General features: G+C 45.8%; 3 protein-coding genes across 6 annotated transcripts; all 3 read right to left on the bottom strand.

The window, feature by feature from the left end:
• Nucleotides 1-490: 490 nt before the first annotated feature.
• kcnk7 (potassium channel, subfamily K, member 7) lies at nt 491-5,433 on the bottom strand. Its single transcript, XM_048236639.1, has 3 exons — nt 4,740-5,433; nt 3,148-3,543; nt 491-1,201 (listed from the first exon to the last, which is right to left on the bottom strand). Exons 1-3 carry the CDS (start codon nt 5,074-5,076, stop codon nt 855-857), a joined length of 1,080 nt encoding a protein of 359 aa, XP_048092596.1. The 5' UTR covers nt 5,077-5,433; the 3' UTR covers nt 491-854.
• A 493-nt stretch (nt 5,434-5,926) lies between these two features.
• taf6l (TAF6-like RNA polymerase II, p300/CBP-associated factor (PCAF)-associated factor) lies at nt 5,927-11,544 on the bottom strand. 4 transcript variants are annotated; one of them, XM_048236887.1, is made up of 12 exons: nt 11,459-11,544; nt 10,855-11,029; nt 10,650-10,736; nt 10,360-10,510; nt 10,207-10,263; nt 9,932-10,026; nt 9,759-9,833; nt 8,927-9,147; nt 8,267-8,399; nt 7,902-8,030; nt 7,152-7,684; nt 5,927-6,760 (listed from the first exon to the last, which is right to left on the bottom strand). In XM_048236887.1, the coding sequence occupies exons 2-12, from the start codon at nt 10,999-11,001 to the stop codon at nt 6,415-6,417; spliced, it is 1,974 nt and encodes a 657-aa protein (XP_048092844.1). In that variant the 5' UTR covers nt 11,002-11,029; nt 11,459-11,544; the 3' UTR covers nt 5,927-6,414. The 4 variants fall into 4 exon arrangements, with proteins under 4 accessions (XP_048092844.1, XP_048092843.1, XP_048092845.1 ...); XM_048236886.1 differs by having other exon boundaries at nt 10,855-11,026; XM_048236888.1 differs by having other exon boundaries at nt 10,855-11,026; nt 11,466-11,542.
• Nucleotides 11,545-11,921: 377 nt separating this feature from the next.
• Nucleotides 11,922-14,024, bottom strand: cth1 (cysteine three histidine 1). Its single transcript, XM_048236607.1, has 2 exons — nt 13,596-14,024; nt 11,922-13,307 (listed from the first exon to the last, which is right to left on the bottom strand). The coding sequence occupies exons 1-2, from the start codon at nt 13,602-13,604 to the stop codon at nt 12,246-12,248; spliced, it is 1,071 nt and encodes a 356-aa protein (XP_048092564.1). The 5' UTR covers nt 13,605-14,024; the 3' UTR covers nt 11,922-12,245.
• Nucleotides 14,025-15,168: the final 1,144 nt, after the last annotated feature.

Here is a 15,168-nt window from a genome sequence, read left to right as displayed (position 1 = left end):
AATGGTGGAATATCCCTTTAACTCAGTCTTCTCACACAGAAACTCTAGTGATATCAGAGACAGCTGATAATGAATACTGGATCAATTCTGTTCTACATTTCACCACCACCTAAAATGAAAATATACAGTAGTGAGCTAGTCATAGCATAGGAGAAAAGAATGGTGATTTGAAGACATAGCAAGACTGCATATAACAATGCTATTTAGTATAAGTATAAGTATATACTCTTTTAATCCCTAGAGGGAAATTTAGTCTCTGCATTTATCCCAATCCGTGAAACACACAGCACACAGTGAACACACAGTGAGGTGAATCACACACTAATCCCGGTGCAGTGAGCTGCCTGCATCAACAGCGGCGCTCGGGGAGCAGTGAGGGGTTAGGTGCCTTGCTCATGGGCACTTCAGCTGTGCCTACTGGTCGGGGTTCGAACCAGCAACCCTCCGGTTACAGGTCCGAAGTGCTAACCAGTAGGCCACGGCTGCCCCCTAAGGACATGCTCTCCTGCTTGGTATTGTAAACATTTTTCCTCAATCATCTTATGTTTTTAGTCACACTGTTTATAATGTAGGGGTACGCAAACCTTACAACCATCATGATCATCCACAGAGGGTTTAATCAAGCCTGAGTACACCAGGCCCAACTAATCAATGATCCGAAGACCATTGTGCTGATTAAATTAATGAAGCATAACTTCATTCAGACAGAAATGATTTCAGATTGTCAACACAACTCATGACAACACATACAAGATGTCAACACAACTCATGACAACACATACAAGATGACAAAAACCAGGTCATGTAAACAATACCAGCATGAAACTCAGTCAGTGCAATATGACACCACGGTGTCATTGCTTTGGGTCTTCAGGACCTGTGGGTGGGGTATCTGCAGGCTGGTCAGGGGACAACTCTTCCTGCCCCTTCTCTGGTGAGGGCTGAGGAGGAGACAGGGGCAGGGGCACCTCTGGCGGGCAGGGGGAGATGGTGGAGATGGGCAGGGCATACTCGGGTCCCTCCTCGGGTGAGTTTGGGTATGTGTGGTCCCAGCCCAGCACCATCTCGTCCAGGTCCACGCCCTTGAGCTCGGTGGTGTTGCTTGGCTGGCTGAAGAGTCGGATTAGCGCCTGCACCTGAGGGAGAACCCAGAACGTCTCGAGGACGACCAGGAGAACCACCAGACCCACAACCAGGTAGCCTGGACAAGAAGGACAACAGGAAGGTCAGAAGAAAGTACTCCCCATCTAAACACTGCCATTTTCACACTCATGATTCTCTTGCAAATAAATCTTAATGTCATGTTTTTTTCCAGGATAAAACTATCAAGCAAACCCACTGATAACCAAATCGGTAGCTATTTGATCATTACAAATCTGCACATAACTAGTGTTCTTCCTCCCTTCCACTATTGATTTGCACAAATTATTCGACAGCCTATTATCTAACAGTTTGCCTGTGTAATGGGTTTTGGTTTATATTTGCACCTGCCATTTGGACTGGAAAATGTTTTATCCAGATGTGAAGATGCATTTAACACAGCCGGGTATTTAGTTCAGCCTATTAAAAGCTGTGCTCTCCCGTGTGAATAATTTCAGCATGTTCACTTCACAAATCAAATCAGTGAGCTTGTCATTACATTTAGATTTTTACATTTATTTTTGTAGTATGTTTATCCACAGCACCTTGTAGTACAGTACACTTACACATCATCAGTCCTGCATATCAGGCTCATGGCCTTGGGTGCATTCACATTAGTCTATTTCTAAATCAGTTAAGCACGCCCACACGCCATTTCTAGCAGTGGATTCCTCTGGACATTTCCCAACAACACGGAGACTTTCTCTAGACCTGCATGCATTCTGCAGAGCCACAGATGAAGACTGTTTAACATGTGATTAGAAGAAGCAAAGGAGATTGAGCCCAGGCAGACCTAATTGTGGCCACCCCTTCTCCTATTAGCCAGCCATGAGAAGAAGAAAAGTGCTGTTTACTAAAGTGTCTGCTCTCCATCTCAACTTTAATGCTTTAACCCTAAACCCCATTTAAGATTCATTCATATGTACTGTATGTATGTATGTATGTATGTATGTGTGTGTGTGTGTAAATGATTTGCTGTTGTGAATACTTGTGATAAGCAACAACAACCTCTAGTAGAACATGCTTACGTAGTTATGGATTGTGAAAAGGCTCACCCAGTAAAGCAAAGATGGGTGTCTGTCAGGACACAGAGAAAACAGTCCTCTAATGTTCCAAAGTTGGGGGAACTTTCTTGGCTTCTCCAGTCACAATGGTGAGGGTCTGGATCAGTTCTCAATGTGAAGCAAGCGCCTCAGCATTTCCATACAAGCTTTCACACAGCAACTCCAACACAGCAGGAACTGTGATTTTGCAACAAAGCCTTGTACACTCCCAAGAGCTGAGTCACACACTCACATACTGTACAAGACTCTCACAATCACAGAGTGGTTCCCGTGAGAGTCTCACAGCCCAGTTGAACCTGTCAACAACGTCCATTATGCTGAAAGTTGTTTCATCTTTGAAACGGAGCAAATTTCAAGAGAGGAAGTCACTGTTTAATGACCTTGAGGGGAATTAAGCTGCAAAATGCAAAAGTCCCTCTGCGAGCAGCATTTAAGCATAGCCATATTATACACACCTGATAAAACATTACCTATTTAGAGGAATCAGAGATTGATTCATCAAGATAAGGATTGCCTCTGAAATACAACTCCAATCCTTAGGAAACAATGGGCAAAACTCAAGACAAAGCATATTCTTTATTACTTGTATGTGACGCAATCATGCGGACCTGGTGTCAGGTGTCACAGCAAGGCAATAGACCTACACAAGAACTACATTTACATGTATTCATTTAGCAGACGCTGTTTTTATCCAAAGCGACATTATATGTCAATTATATTAAAAGGGCCATTGTCCTCAAAGCGATTCGGGGAATATATTAAGTGCCTTTCCCAAGGGTACAACACTGGAAGCCAGGAATTGAACCCACAACTTTTCAAGCTACTGCATGCTAGCCCAGCTCCTTAACCACTACACTACCACTGTACCAAGAACACCATTTCTCGAGGTAACGTAGAAAGATCATAATAGGTGCGTTTGGCAGGTAGCTGCAGGTCTACTCACAGGAGGTGGCCAACTCCAGGCCTTGTCGTGTTGCCTTGCTGTGCGTCCGCCCCGGCAGGTAGTCCCCGAGGCCGATGGTGCTCAGCGAGATGAAGCAGAAGTAGAGCGCCTCGAGGAAGTTCCAGTCGCGCTCCAGCAGCGACAGCACCACGGCCGGGAGCAGGAAGAACACTACGCCGGTGGCGCCGGCCAGAATGCAGGCATAGATCAGCGCAGCGCGGCTCTTGGAGAGACCCCAGCGGGTCTGGAGGTAGAGGACGGGCCGGCCAGTAACCCAGGGGAGCAGGGCATGGGTGAGGCAGGAGAGGAGGAGCAGGGTGACGGGGATCCCCAGCATGCAGTAGAGGATGCAGAAGAGGCGTCCTTCGTCCGATAAGGGCATGGTGGTGCCATAACCTTGGGGCCAGAAGTGCACAGGTGATCAACCCCAAATGTTAATACCTATCCTTGCCTATTTTTAGTGGGTATACTGAGATGGTGATGCTCATCACATAGACTACACTGGTTAGGGGACTTCAAAGCTGGATCCTCAGGGAGGAACACCAACCCCACACAAACTCTCTCAGTGCAGTGCAGTGTGTTCACAATCTCTCTCTCTCTCTCTCCCTCTCTCACACACACACACCAATGTTGTTGGAAATATCACTTCTGATCATCTTTTTTCCAAACACAGACACAATCTCAAACACCCCCATGGCACCTCCGCTCCGCACACAACCAGACACAGACAGGAGGACTGAGGCAGAGCAAACCTGATTTAGCATCATGAACATTCTAATGACACTGATTTTAGTCAGGTGTTCTTAAAGTGAGAACAGAGATGATAGGTTTGCAGTGAGGGTGGGGACAGGACGATAGGACTAATGACTCCAATGAAGGTGCATGAGCTACATCAAGAACCTCTTGATGTTATTTCTTTTAAGGTCCATAACTGGCGACTGAATTTAGGAACAGCTTGAGGCACTTGACCGAAGGGTTGATTTAGTCTAAGGAGACTATGCCAGTGTTTAAGAGTTGATAACAGTCTACTGAAACTGTGCCAATGTGTTTGCTTCAACAAAGGAACAGGATGTAGGCCGACACACCCTGTGAGATAAAATAATAATTCCATTCCATTGAATCTTTCATGCGTTATATGGTTAGAAAACACAATTACAAATTGATTAACAATAAAAACTAGAAATTATGGCGGGGAGCCATAATTGAGGACAGCTTACAGTTGGAATGGCCGAACAGTTAAATAGTTTAAATAGTTAAATTATTTTATAGCAAATTAAGTATCTACGTCAAACGGTTGAAGCTGAATTAAACGCACAAATACGTAGAAGAAAAATAAGAAGAAAAAATCGGATATTAGAATGCATTTTCATGCCCTCTAATAAATCGGATAACAGTAGAGTGCATTTCCATGCCCTCTAATAAAAAAAAATGTTTACTGACGAAAAACACAAACAAACGATTGATACAAGTCTATTATTGATGTTTCCACAAAGTAGCAAGTGAATTTCTAGAGATCTGACATTGGCCTCTTTAGAATAAAAGAAAAATAGGCTACTTCATCAAGCTAGTGTCTGTGTTCTTGTGTGTTTCACCTGTGGTTGTAAGAAAGGTAGTGACGAAGAAAAGCGATGATGTAAAGTCAAAGTTGTAATGGTCGCTGTCTGCTTCCAGCACTGCGACTCCGCTTTTCCCGACGGTGAGCACCTCTTGCAGCAGTGTGTCCAGTCGTTTCTCTTGAAGACAGCGGTTTTCTGAGAGAAACCTCGTTCGAAGGTGCTGCACTTCGGTCACCAAATAGTTCTCGCCAGACTGCTCAAGTGCCATAAAAATAAGTCCGCCAAATAGTAAAAAGAGAAGGTATCCAAACAACAGAAACGGGAACGCGTTTTCTCGTACAAATCTTACAGTTGAGTCACAACAGCGGGCCATACTTCAAGTCACTTGTTGGCTGTGGAGGGCAGATGAAAGACTGGGCATCTATCTTCCGCCTAAAGTAACCAAACACCCAGTAGCGCATGCAGCATTCATCAACCTTTAAAATTTAATCAATGTAGCCTAGGCCTACCATGTTGTCAGCCCATGCGTTGTTGAAATAAGCGCAGCTAACGCACAACGTTTCTTTAACAAGTCTACGAGTTTCTCGAAGTGTTATAAACGTCGCAATCGCATTTTAGATCCTTGTCTTTTCTAATCCAACATGACCGTAGGGAGACCAAGAACCTGGAAAAAGCTCTAGCTAAGGCCAGAGCTTAGGTGCAAGTGCACAAACGCACAGGACGAACCATAATTGACTTTGCCTGAAAACTATGCAGTCACCTGTCAGTGAATCAATCAAGACACACTACGAAACGTAATGTACTCAAGTTTACCTTAAATTACCCCTGAAAACATGCCAAAAACACTGAATTGAAATTAAGTGGTCCTTAATTTGTTTAACTGGCCCAATTTGACCTTAAATGCCATTTTAAGGTGTAACCCCTTAATCTACATTTAAGGTGTCAGGGGTTCCCTTTATTTGTTGTGATTAAGGGAGTAAATAAGGACAATTTAAGTATATCTTAATTTTAAGGTGTTAATTCAGGGATTCCTTGATTAAGGGGGGAAATTGATAAAGTAAGGGGTAAATTCAGGCTTTTCTCCTTAATTGATGCACAGGCATGAAACTGAGGGGTTTTGTAGTGACAAGTGCTTTATTTTAGCTGCATCTATTATATCTGAAAGAAACAAACACAAAAAAAAACTAAACTTTGACATTGGCAACAATTAATACATCCATTCATTGACATAGATCATACTTTATTCTACAATATATCCTGGACATCAGCATTGATACATAATATGGTATAAATGTTTATTTCAGGATTAGCAAAACTAAATGTGCAAAGACACCAGTTGCTCAGGTCCTTTACAAACCTGTGCACTTCATCCACTCTATTATGGAGATTTGGTCCATTGCAGAACAGATGTCTGGGTTACTATATCCGGTATTGCATCAAAATTCCTCTATGGAGGAACATAGCATTATGCTTTGTGTGTTGCTTTAGTGTGAGGGTCGGGATGGAGGTTCTAACGCCTAATGCACAACTCCACCCATCTGGGTTCAGCATGAAGTTTATGCATCAGCCTGACTAACTGTGACTGAGAAAACCCAGAATCCGGAACACTAATGCTGCCAAGGTCTGCATCTACCAGTTCTGACTGGCCCCATGCCATCAGGAGCTTTCCAGGGCTTCTGGGTACCCAGAATTCTCCTCTTCCAGGTGGCCCTTAAAGAGGCAGGTGCAGAGAGTAGTGGGAATATGTCCAGCGGCGCACGGGTTTGCTGACGCGGCCAATGACGGGCAGTTTGTGGGCGTAGGCGCGTGGTGGCAGAGTGGACATTCCCGCTGGGGGGTTGAAGCTTGTCTGGAAGCGTCGGCCTTGGCAACGGCGGCCCATCTGGCGTCCACCAATGAGAAAGGAGAAGGAGGGGGCTCCGGCCTGCGGCGTGGGGAAGCGGGCTTTGGGGAAGATGTCGCGAGACGGCCCTGCAGAGCGCTGACCGGGGCGCGAGGAAGACGAGCGGGATCGCTGGACTGAGGAAGAGGAGGATGACGAAGATCGGGCAAGACACCTGAGAGGCGAGAAAGAGTACAACAGAGAGAGAGACAGATGAAGAGACATGAGACGAGGAGAAAGGAGTAAACAACTAACTGAAACACTTTAAATGCAGTGTGGAGTAAACAACTCAATTGAGAAGACATTTACAATTTGTTTTTGACGACAAGTTATGAGTGTGTGTGGGGTAATCTTGGGGTTTACTTGTTTGTGATGTGAGAATGTGTATTGTGTGGTGAAAATGGTGGGGTGTAACGTTTGAGAAAACACATCTGTTTGGATATAGGTTTATAACATAGAGATTTCAAATACATGTGTGTGTGTGTGTGTGTGTCTATGTAGCACATGTATGCATTCTTGTATGGTGTATCTATATTACATGACTATGCCTACATATCCCCCCTTACCTTCCTGGGGCAGTTGCGGCCAGACTGGGTGGTGCAGGCTCCGTCCGAGGGCTTCCGTCCTGCCGTGGGCTGATGCTGAGATTGGCCGTCAGCTGGGGCATCTTCCGCGCCGTGTCCATCCCTGCGCTGCCACCTGCTCCCCCGCCGGCCCCGGCGCCACCCCCAGGCTCCTTCCGCCCGTCCGGTCCGCTCTGGCTCGCAGCCGCACTGGCCGACGAGCCGGACCCCAGTTCCGGGCCTGTGCTGAACCGCACGGCCAGGCTGTCCCCGAAGAACGAGTAGAGCTCGCTGTACATGGCTGGCAGGGGCACAGGCGTCCAGTCCTCCCACGGCCAGCCGGCGCCACCCGCCTGCAGATGGCTGGCGATGCCCAGGCCGGCTTCGGCCAGTGGCTCTGGTGGAGGGCTGAGGCCCGGTGAGCTCTCTCTGAAGCCCAGCAACCCGCCACTCATGCCCTGCTGGCTCCCTGCCTCTCCCTCTGCAGGCTGGGACAGGCTCAGCGCCTTCATCTTCAGCAAGCGCTCTACTGCCACCTACAGGATAATCACAAAATTGCCTTTGATGTAGCACATTTAACATGTCTGCAGACACAGCACAACAATCTTCCAAGCATCCAGTAATGCCAATTACTTCCCTATTTACACTACAATTAGCTATCAAGGACTATTAAGCACAAGAACCTTTACCATTAGCATCAGAGTTTTACCAAAGAGTAGATCCCAGGGAGGAGCGGTCAACCCTTTAACTTACCAGGATGGCTCCATAGACCTTGTGTCCATCAGCCTTGACTTGTGCGTTTGAGACAGAGTAATCGTCCAGGACTGCTTGCAGGTTGGCCCAGTAGGCCGGCAGGTGCGGATACAGCACCCTCTCAACAGCCTATGGGAGACAATAACACACAACAACACAATAACATGATTTTGAGCCACTGATGCACAAGCATTCTCAAACAAAGTTGAAACAAATTGTCTTTACTTTATTGTCACACAGAACCATGGCATGTTTTAGTAGTTTGGAAAAACAAAAATCTCTAAATTTTGTAAAAAAATAAAAAAAAAAAGCCCAGTGATACAAGAGAAAAAAGGAGAGGAGAAGCATGCTGGTGAGAGACGTACTTTCCAGCCCAGGGCATGCAGGCCCACTACGGCCCCGTAATGGGAGCAGAGGGGTCGCACCGGGTCAGACAGAACCTTCTGCAGAGACAGCAGGATCTGGTGGTACAGTCCGCTCACCAGGTCCCCGTGGGTCCTGCGAGAGAGCACACAAACACACACACACACACACACACACGCCAAGACACACACACACGCGACACGCGACGCCGCGCGACGACGCGACGCGACGCGCACACGCACACGCCGCACAAGACACACACACACATCATCACGGTATGGCGTGACTACCACACAACTATACCATCACATTAATTACAAACTAGTATTTGATACTAACAGCAAAGTCGTAATCATTAGTGACGGTAATCACATTTGCATTTATTCATTTGGTAAAAAATGTTTTTGAGCAACAAGATGGCCAAAATCACCTAAACTACAAAACCACCATCAGTGCCAAAATCACTTATCTGCATGTATAGTAGTATACACTGACTGCATACAATAGTATGTCTAGACAGATGTAAAGGTAAAAGGTAAAGATATCTGATATTTAGCAGATGATTTTATGCTGAGCATCACTGACTCATGCATGGACAAAAACTGATTGTCAGGTGGTGGTGCTTCCACTGGTCCATAATGTGATGCCTGTGAGGCCCTCACCAGAATATGTGGCTGAGCAGCAGGGCAGCATAGTCGCGCAGGGTCCAGTGGTCGTTGAGCGGGTTAATGGAGGCAGCCAGGGGCTCCAGGATGCAGTACATGACGCTGGACACCAGGCTGCGCACGTACGAGCCCAGGTACAGGTAAGGGTTCTGCACCAGGCTGCGCACCATGTGGAGCAGCCGGTTCAGCTGCTCCAGGTCATGGCTCACCGACTTCACCTGAAGACAAGGGTTGGAAGACGAGGAACACACTGACGAAGGCCATCAGGCCGAAACGTTTGTCAATTAACCCCTGTGCTAAAATGGATTAAAAGCAAGAAAAGATTTTTGGAGTGCGACCATTTGTTATCTTCTTGGAAGATGAGGAAGACAAACAGGAAGAAAGATAGGTGCCGATCCCTCTGTGACCGCTAGTTCTTGCTAAAACCACATTAAATAGCAATAGAAGAGAAAACACAAAGTGGCACTGCTGCATGAAGGTCCCTCGATTTTTACCTGGCCTCTTTTTTTTTGTATGCTGTAATATTGGTGTGTTATTATTAAGCGCCTTGCATTGCTACACTGCACGAAAGTCATTTGATGCTTACAGGAATGAATCTACCTTTTCACTCATAACATGACGGAGACTAAATAAATGGCTTTAGTTTAAATCTGAAACTAACCAGTCTGACCAGTGTCATGACAGAAGTGAAAAGCAAATCTCCAGTGTTAAGGAAACCAAAATCGAAACAATGTCAATGTTTTCAAATAAAAAGGCAGATTACTTTCACTACACAAGTAATGTCTCTTCATGGTCATAGTTTGAAACAGACTGTGAGCACCACACATACCCCACTGATGACATACACAAAGTATGGCAAAAGAGCAGCAATCTTGGAGTTGGATTGCAGATCCAGCAGCGCCACCTAAATACAGAGTGCATGTCAAATCACGCAAGGTAAAGGAAAGAAAAAACCCACCATCTGATTGTCTACAGTCTGGACAGTAAAAGGGGGCACTGTACCTTCATAAGGTGTGGGTCTTCACCAAGTATAGCACGAGTGATCTGGTGGTAATACTTCAGAAGGTCTTCGGACAATGACTGGACAGCACTGGGCACTGTGAGTACAATAACAGATGGGTCTCTGGGAATTACATTCGTTGGTGGCTTGGCTACTTTATGACATGTGTACAACAGGGATTTGGAAGGTGCTGAAAACCACCGAAAACCAGGCTGACTGGCTCAGGACTACTTTGTTGAGTACAGTAAGAAAGGGGTCCCTTTTTGATTTCCCTTACCTGTCCCTTCCTTTCCATGTTCCAGGTTGCCCTTTCCATCCAGGTAGGACACATGCACTATCAAGTGGACAAACAGAGGCAGAAATAAAATAATTCACCTGCATTAAAAAATATTCTGACAAGTATCAATGGCTAAGGGGCGTGGGCTCATACCTCGCACCATGGTCTCTGCACAGCCCTTTGGTATATTAGTGGCAAGGGCCAACTCCACCAGGTTGACGTCTCGATCCTCAACAAAAAAGAGCTCCCCCTCTTTGGCTGGGCGGAAAGGCATAGGCTCTTGAGATCCATAGCCGCATACAGCCTGGTGGGGGAATGGGGAGGTAAACGGGGGCAAAGACACACAAAAAAACGGTCAATGCTGTTTGGATACAGAAGGAAATAGCCTACTAGGAGATACAGCAGTGAACTTGTCGATGTTAATTTGAAGTTCCTAGACTCACGTCTACATTGCTCCATCGGAGAGCTCTGTTGAAGTCCTCCACTGTGAGTTTCCGTCTTTTGGCGTGCCGCATAAACTGGGAGCTACTCTGTGTTAATCACAACAGCAACACATGTGAAGGCCAGCTTCAAGACTCAGGCATAAACATCATGTGTGAACATTAAGCAAACCTCCAATGCCACCCCAGTTGATAAAAACGGACTTACTTGTGTGGCCTCCCTGAGTCTGTAACATACATCTTCGGCGAGAAGGGCAGCTACATCGTCGCTGAGCTCAACCCCTGAGCTCTCCGCCATCAGTTTGACTGATTCACGGGATACTTCAGCGAAACGCCTCTCCTCTCTTTCCGTCATCCTCAAACAGCCAAGCCTTACACACCTACTACCAACACGTCCAGTATTTAGCAATCATGAAAGTTTAGTTGCAACTTCAAAACAAACTAGGCACCAAACAAATTTCTTCTTTGCCGCGATTGGCTCAAGTTCGACTCATAAATGGATTCTCTGGAGACTAGCGTTAGCTAAACTACCTCTGTTAAATGAGTTAACATGTGTACATTGTGGTGCTACAAAGATTTTCTGTATAATATTATTGACCAACGTTAACTCTGGTAGCACCAACTAGATAAGAAGGGCAACCGGGGCGTATACATGTGAATATATGGGAATATCTGCCAGCCAGCTAACAAAGCATGTTAACATAAGCTAACGTTAGGGCAACACAGCGCACCAACTACGTCACTTGTGGATAACTTTGCAGCTTTGGTAATTTAATTCAAAGAGGCTTATCAAAGGCATGTATTCAACTTACCACTTACAATGTACTCGACAATATTAAGAAGTTCCACACACAAATGGACGGGAGCACTTGATGCTATGACTTCCACATTTTGGCCAGGGACGTATGCCCAATAACAATGCTGGTGATTGGTCAAATGGATTTTGAGTCATAGTGCTCCGTTCGTGATTGGATGGAAGAGCCAGCAAACAAGTCCGTCTGCAGTTGTTTTGAACGGGTGAAGTTGTTTAATTCTGGGCTAACAAATAACACACTATTCTAGCGGTTAAGACTGCAAACAGGCACCTTCTGGCTGCGACTTAAACAAGGAAACTAATAGGCTATTGACTAACCCAGAGCTTCTCTATACGCTCTGGGATAACCTCCAAAGGGTGCAGGGATGCTTAACTGTCCGAAACTGGAGTGAACTCCATTTGATTTTAAGTGTTCGTCCACATCTTGCTATATATAGAAAATAGATAAGAAAATGTTTTTTTATTAAAGATTTTTTATTATGCTCAGAAGTTAGAGGGTAAAAAAAAATAAGTTATGTCACTTTAAATAAAATCCATAAACAATAAGACAGTACGTGAGCAAATTTACAGAGTTAAAAGGACACTTCAATGTACATGATTAGTAAAAAGGCGAGCAAAAGCACTCCGGTACAATGTAAGAACTTAGGAGTTCTAAGTGATTAAAAACGAACTCCTTAAAACTTTAAATATATAAAACAATTTGAGAGTTCCCAGTCTCAAACACACACCCCATAAGACCACTGCCGAGAAACACTTAAAAACGAAGGCCTTTCCAACTCATTAGACTAGAGGCCTAGCGGCTTATCCAGTGCCTCCATGGCCTGGCTGGTCTCCAACTGCTGGAGACGAAAGGCCAGGGGCAGCAGCAGGTCGTTCAGGTGCTGACTGGAGAATGTGAAGGCGTTGTGGACTAAAGGCTCGCAGGAGAGCGGTGGGGTGATGGGGAAGCCGTCGTCTGGGTAGATTGGAGATGCCAGGGCAGATGGTGGCGAAGAGGAAGACCACGACGTGGGAGACGAAGAGCGCATATCCGAGGCTGGGGACACCGCTCTCGTCGGGAGCTGGGTCAATGACGTGGGGAAGGAGGGCCAGGTGGGTTGACTGGAGGATGGAGAAGGTGCAGAGAAGGAATCCAAGCTTGAGCCTTGCAATGCTTTTGGTAGGCCGTGCTGGAAGCGGCAGCGGGTGCCGTACAGACAGAAGCCGAATGCGCTGAAGGTGCGACAGAGGGTGCCTCTAGGTTTCCATTCTGAGCGGGCAGGTACGTGGGGGGCGGCGGTGGCAGATGAGGCAGTCGGCGGGGGGCAGATCTTCTCCTCCTCGCTGTCTGTTGAGGCCTCCGAGGCGCCGGCGTCTACGTGCAGGAAGTGGCAATGGGTGCCGAAGGGACAGACGCCAAAGGCTCGGTAGTTGCGGCAAGGCACCGTGCGGACATGGCCGGGCCTGCGTTGATGGCGAGAAGGTGGCCTCTGCTCCTGCAGACTGTGAACGAAGAGGCAACGAGTGCCATACACGCAGTAGCCGGCCGTGTGGAAAGTGCGACAAAGCTCCGTCTTGTACTTGGGGTGGCGAGAGGGGACGTGCAGGTCATGTAGGCCATGGGCGAACTGGCAACGCTCTGCGTATTTGCATGCGCCCGTCTCGGCATAGCGGCTGCATAGCTCCGTCTTGTAGCGTGTTGAATACAGGAGTGGTGTGAGTTGAGGTGCAGAGGTCTGCACTAGGGGGAGCAAGGCCTCGGCAAGTGACAAGCCCTGGCTCGTTGGCGCCTCTCCGTCGCAGAGTAGGTTGTGCACGGCCGCCTCATCTTCTTGGGAAGCGAACAGCATCAGGTCGTTGTGGCTGGTCTGTAAAATAGAGTAGACCGGTGTACCAAATGTACGGCAACAGTGTAGGCGATGATATAGGTCGATTGTTATATGGGGTCAACCTTGGCGTGTTTGGGCTAATTTTATAGCGTAATTGAGCCTATGCCATCGTTAAATAACCAAACGGGACAACTAGAGCAAACTAGTTGCACGTTTGGCTTACAATCAAGACAAGAATGGCAGATGGCCAAAATGGTTACCATATACGTCTACGAATGTAGGCTAGCCTACAAGGTTGTGACAATTAAGCAATGGTTAACAACTTACCTCAAACATAGTCCCTTTTGTGAAATTGATAGGTCAAGACAGGCAAAAGGGAATGGCAGGGAACGGTGAAACTCAAATGCTACGCAAGCCTCTTAATAAATAATCACGATAATAAATAGGCCAAGGTACACAAAGACATGCAGAAACGGCGGACTCCAACTCTGTTTGCATCCAGCCAGCTCAGACCTTGCTGTCTTTATCGCTATCTCATTGTCATTCCCGCGTGTCCTTTAAATCTTTATCAGCTGTGATGGTAAACATCAGAGGAGGGTTCAAATTCGCCAATGGAATTTCATTGAGGCGTAGCGTTCGAGGCCGGCCGACCAATGAGCTTGCACCTTTATAATCGATTTGGTCGTTTTCCGCTGTTCATCAAATGTGCCAATTCGGCGGTGGGCCAATAAACATTTGTCTATTAGCTAACGTTACTTCAAATGAATTTCCTCTTTGGTAGACAAACACCTGTCCCATGTCAGTTCACACCTTCGACTGGAACGCGTTGCGGCCACTAATCTGCTAATTAAACGCTGTCTGTTCCGCCCCAATTCAACCAGTCTGCCAATAACTGCATAGCGACCAACATTAGTTTGAATTTCTTTGTTGTCTTAAACAGAAATGCAGAATTTTCAACTGTTTTAAGACAGCTGTCCAGCCTAATGTATTAATGTGATAAAGATGCCTATACGCATATTTCCACATGGTCATCTTATTTCTAAAGTTGCCATACAGGAGTCTATTCCTACTCATAAACGGCCTGCTGAAATAAATAAAAAACTGTTCATTTGGAGCAGCCTATAACCTACTTTGGGCCAAGCAGTAGGCCTAAACCATGACACTTTAAAATACGTCTCGTTATCTTCAATTGGATACCTTCCAGTTCCTCATACCCACTTGAGTTATCCTCTACGTTTTAATACTCTTGTATTCCATTCCCACACACATACGACACAATAGGGCACATGTACGACCACAAAAAAAAAAAAAACTTTATTTCTTTTATCAAGATACATTAAAAGGATACAGAGACACTGGAATAAAAATAAAATAATAAAAAAAAACACAAGAAAATTTTAATTGAAGCAAGATTTAGCTCTCCAACATACAAAAAATTCTACCCCTTATTATGCCCTAGATACCCCCCACCCCATCCCGAAACCCAGATACACCCCCCACCCCTTTACTCAACTACCCTTCCCTACCTGCCCTCAGAAGGAACCATGTTCACATGTACAGATTTTTTTTATTCTGCTTTAACTTCTCCACAACAAAGAGAAAATACAAGCTAGAGCTTTTATAGAAAAACTGTGGAGAGTTCAATGTTGCTCATTTGTTTTTCTTCTTCTTTCTTTATGGATAAGTGATTGCTGTGCATGGGGTGCTAAATTTGATTCTTTTCTTATATGAAATGTTACAAAAACTCCACATAAATTTGGAGGAATTTGGGCACAACTAGGGTACAATGTTTTATCTTTGCAGAGGGGAAACTTCTCTAAGGATTTTAAGAAGTGTCCAAATTTGAAACATCCCACACGTTCAAAAAGCAAGTTCTATTTATAAAAAAAAAGAACAAAAA

This window comes from Alosa alosa, chromosome 24 (assembly GCF_017589495.1).
Source record: "Alosa alosa isolate M-15738 ecotype Scorff River chromosome 24, AALO_Geno_1.1, whole genome shotgun sequence".
NCBI lineage: Eukaryota > Metazoa > Chordata > Actinopteri > Clupeiformes > Clupeidae > Alosa > Alosa alosa.
Note: the sequence above shows the minus strand (reverse complement) of the source record. Positions and strands in the feature narration are given on the sequence as shown.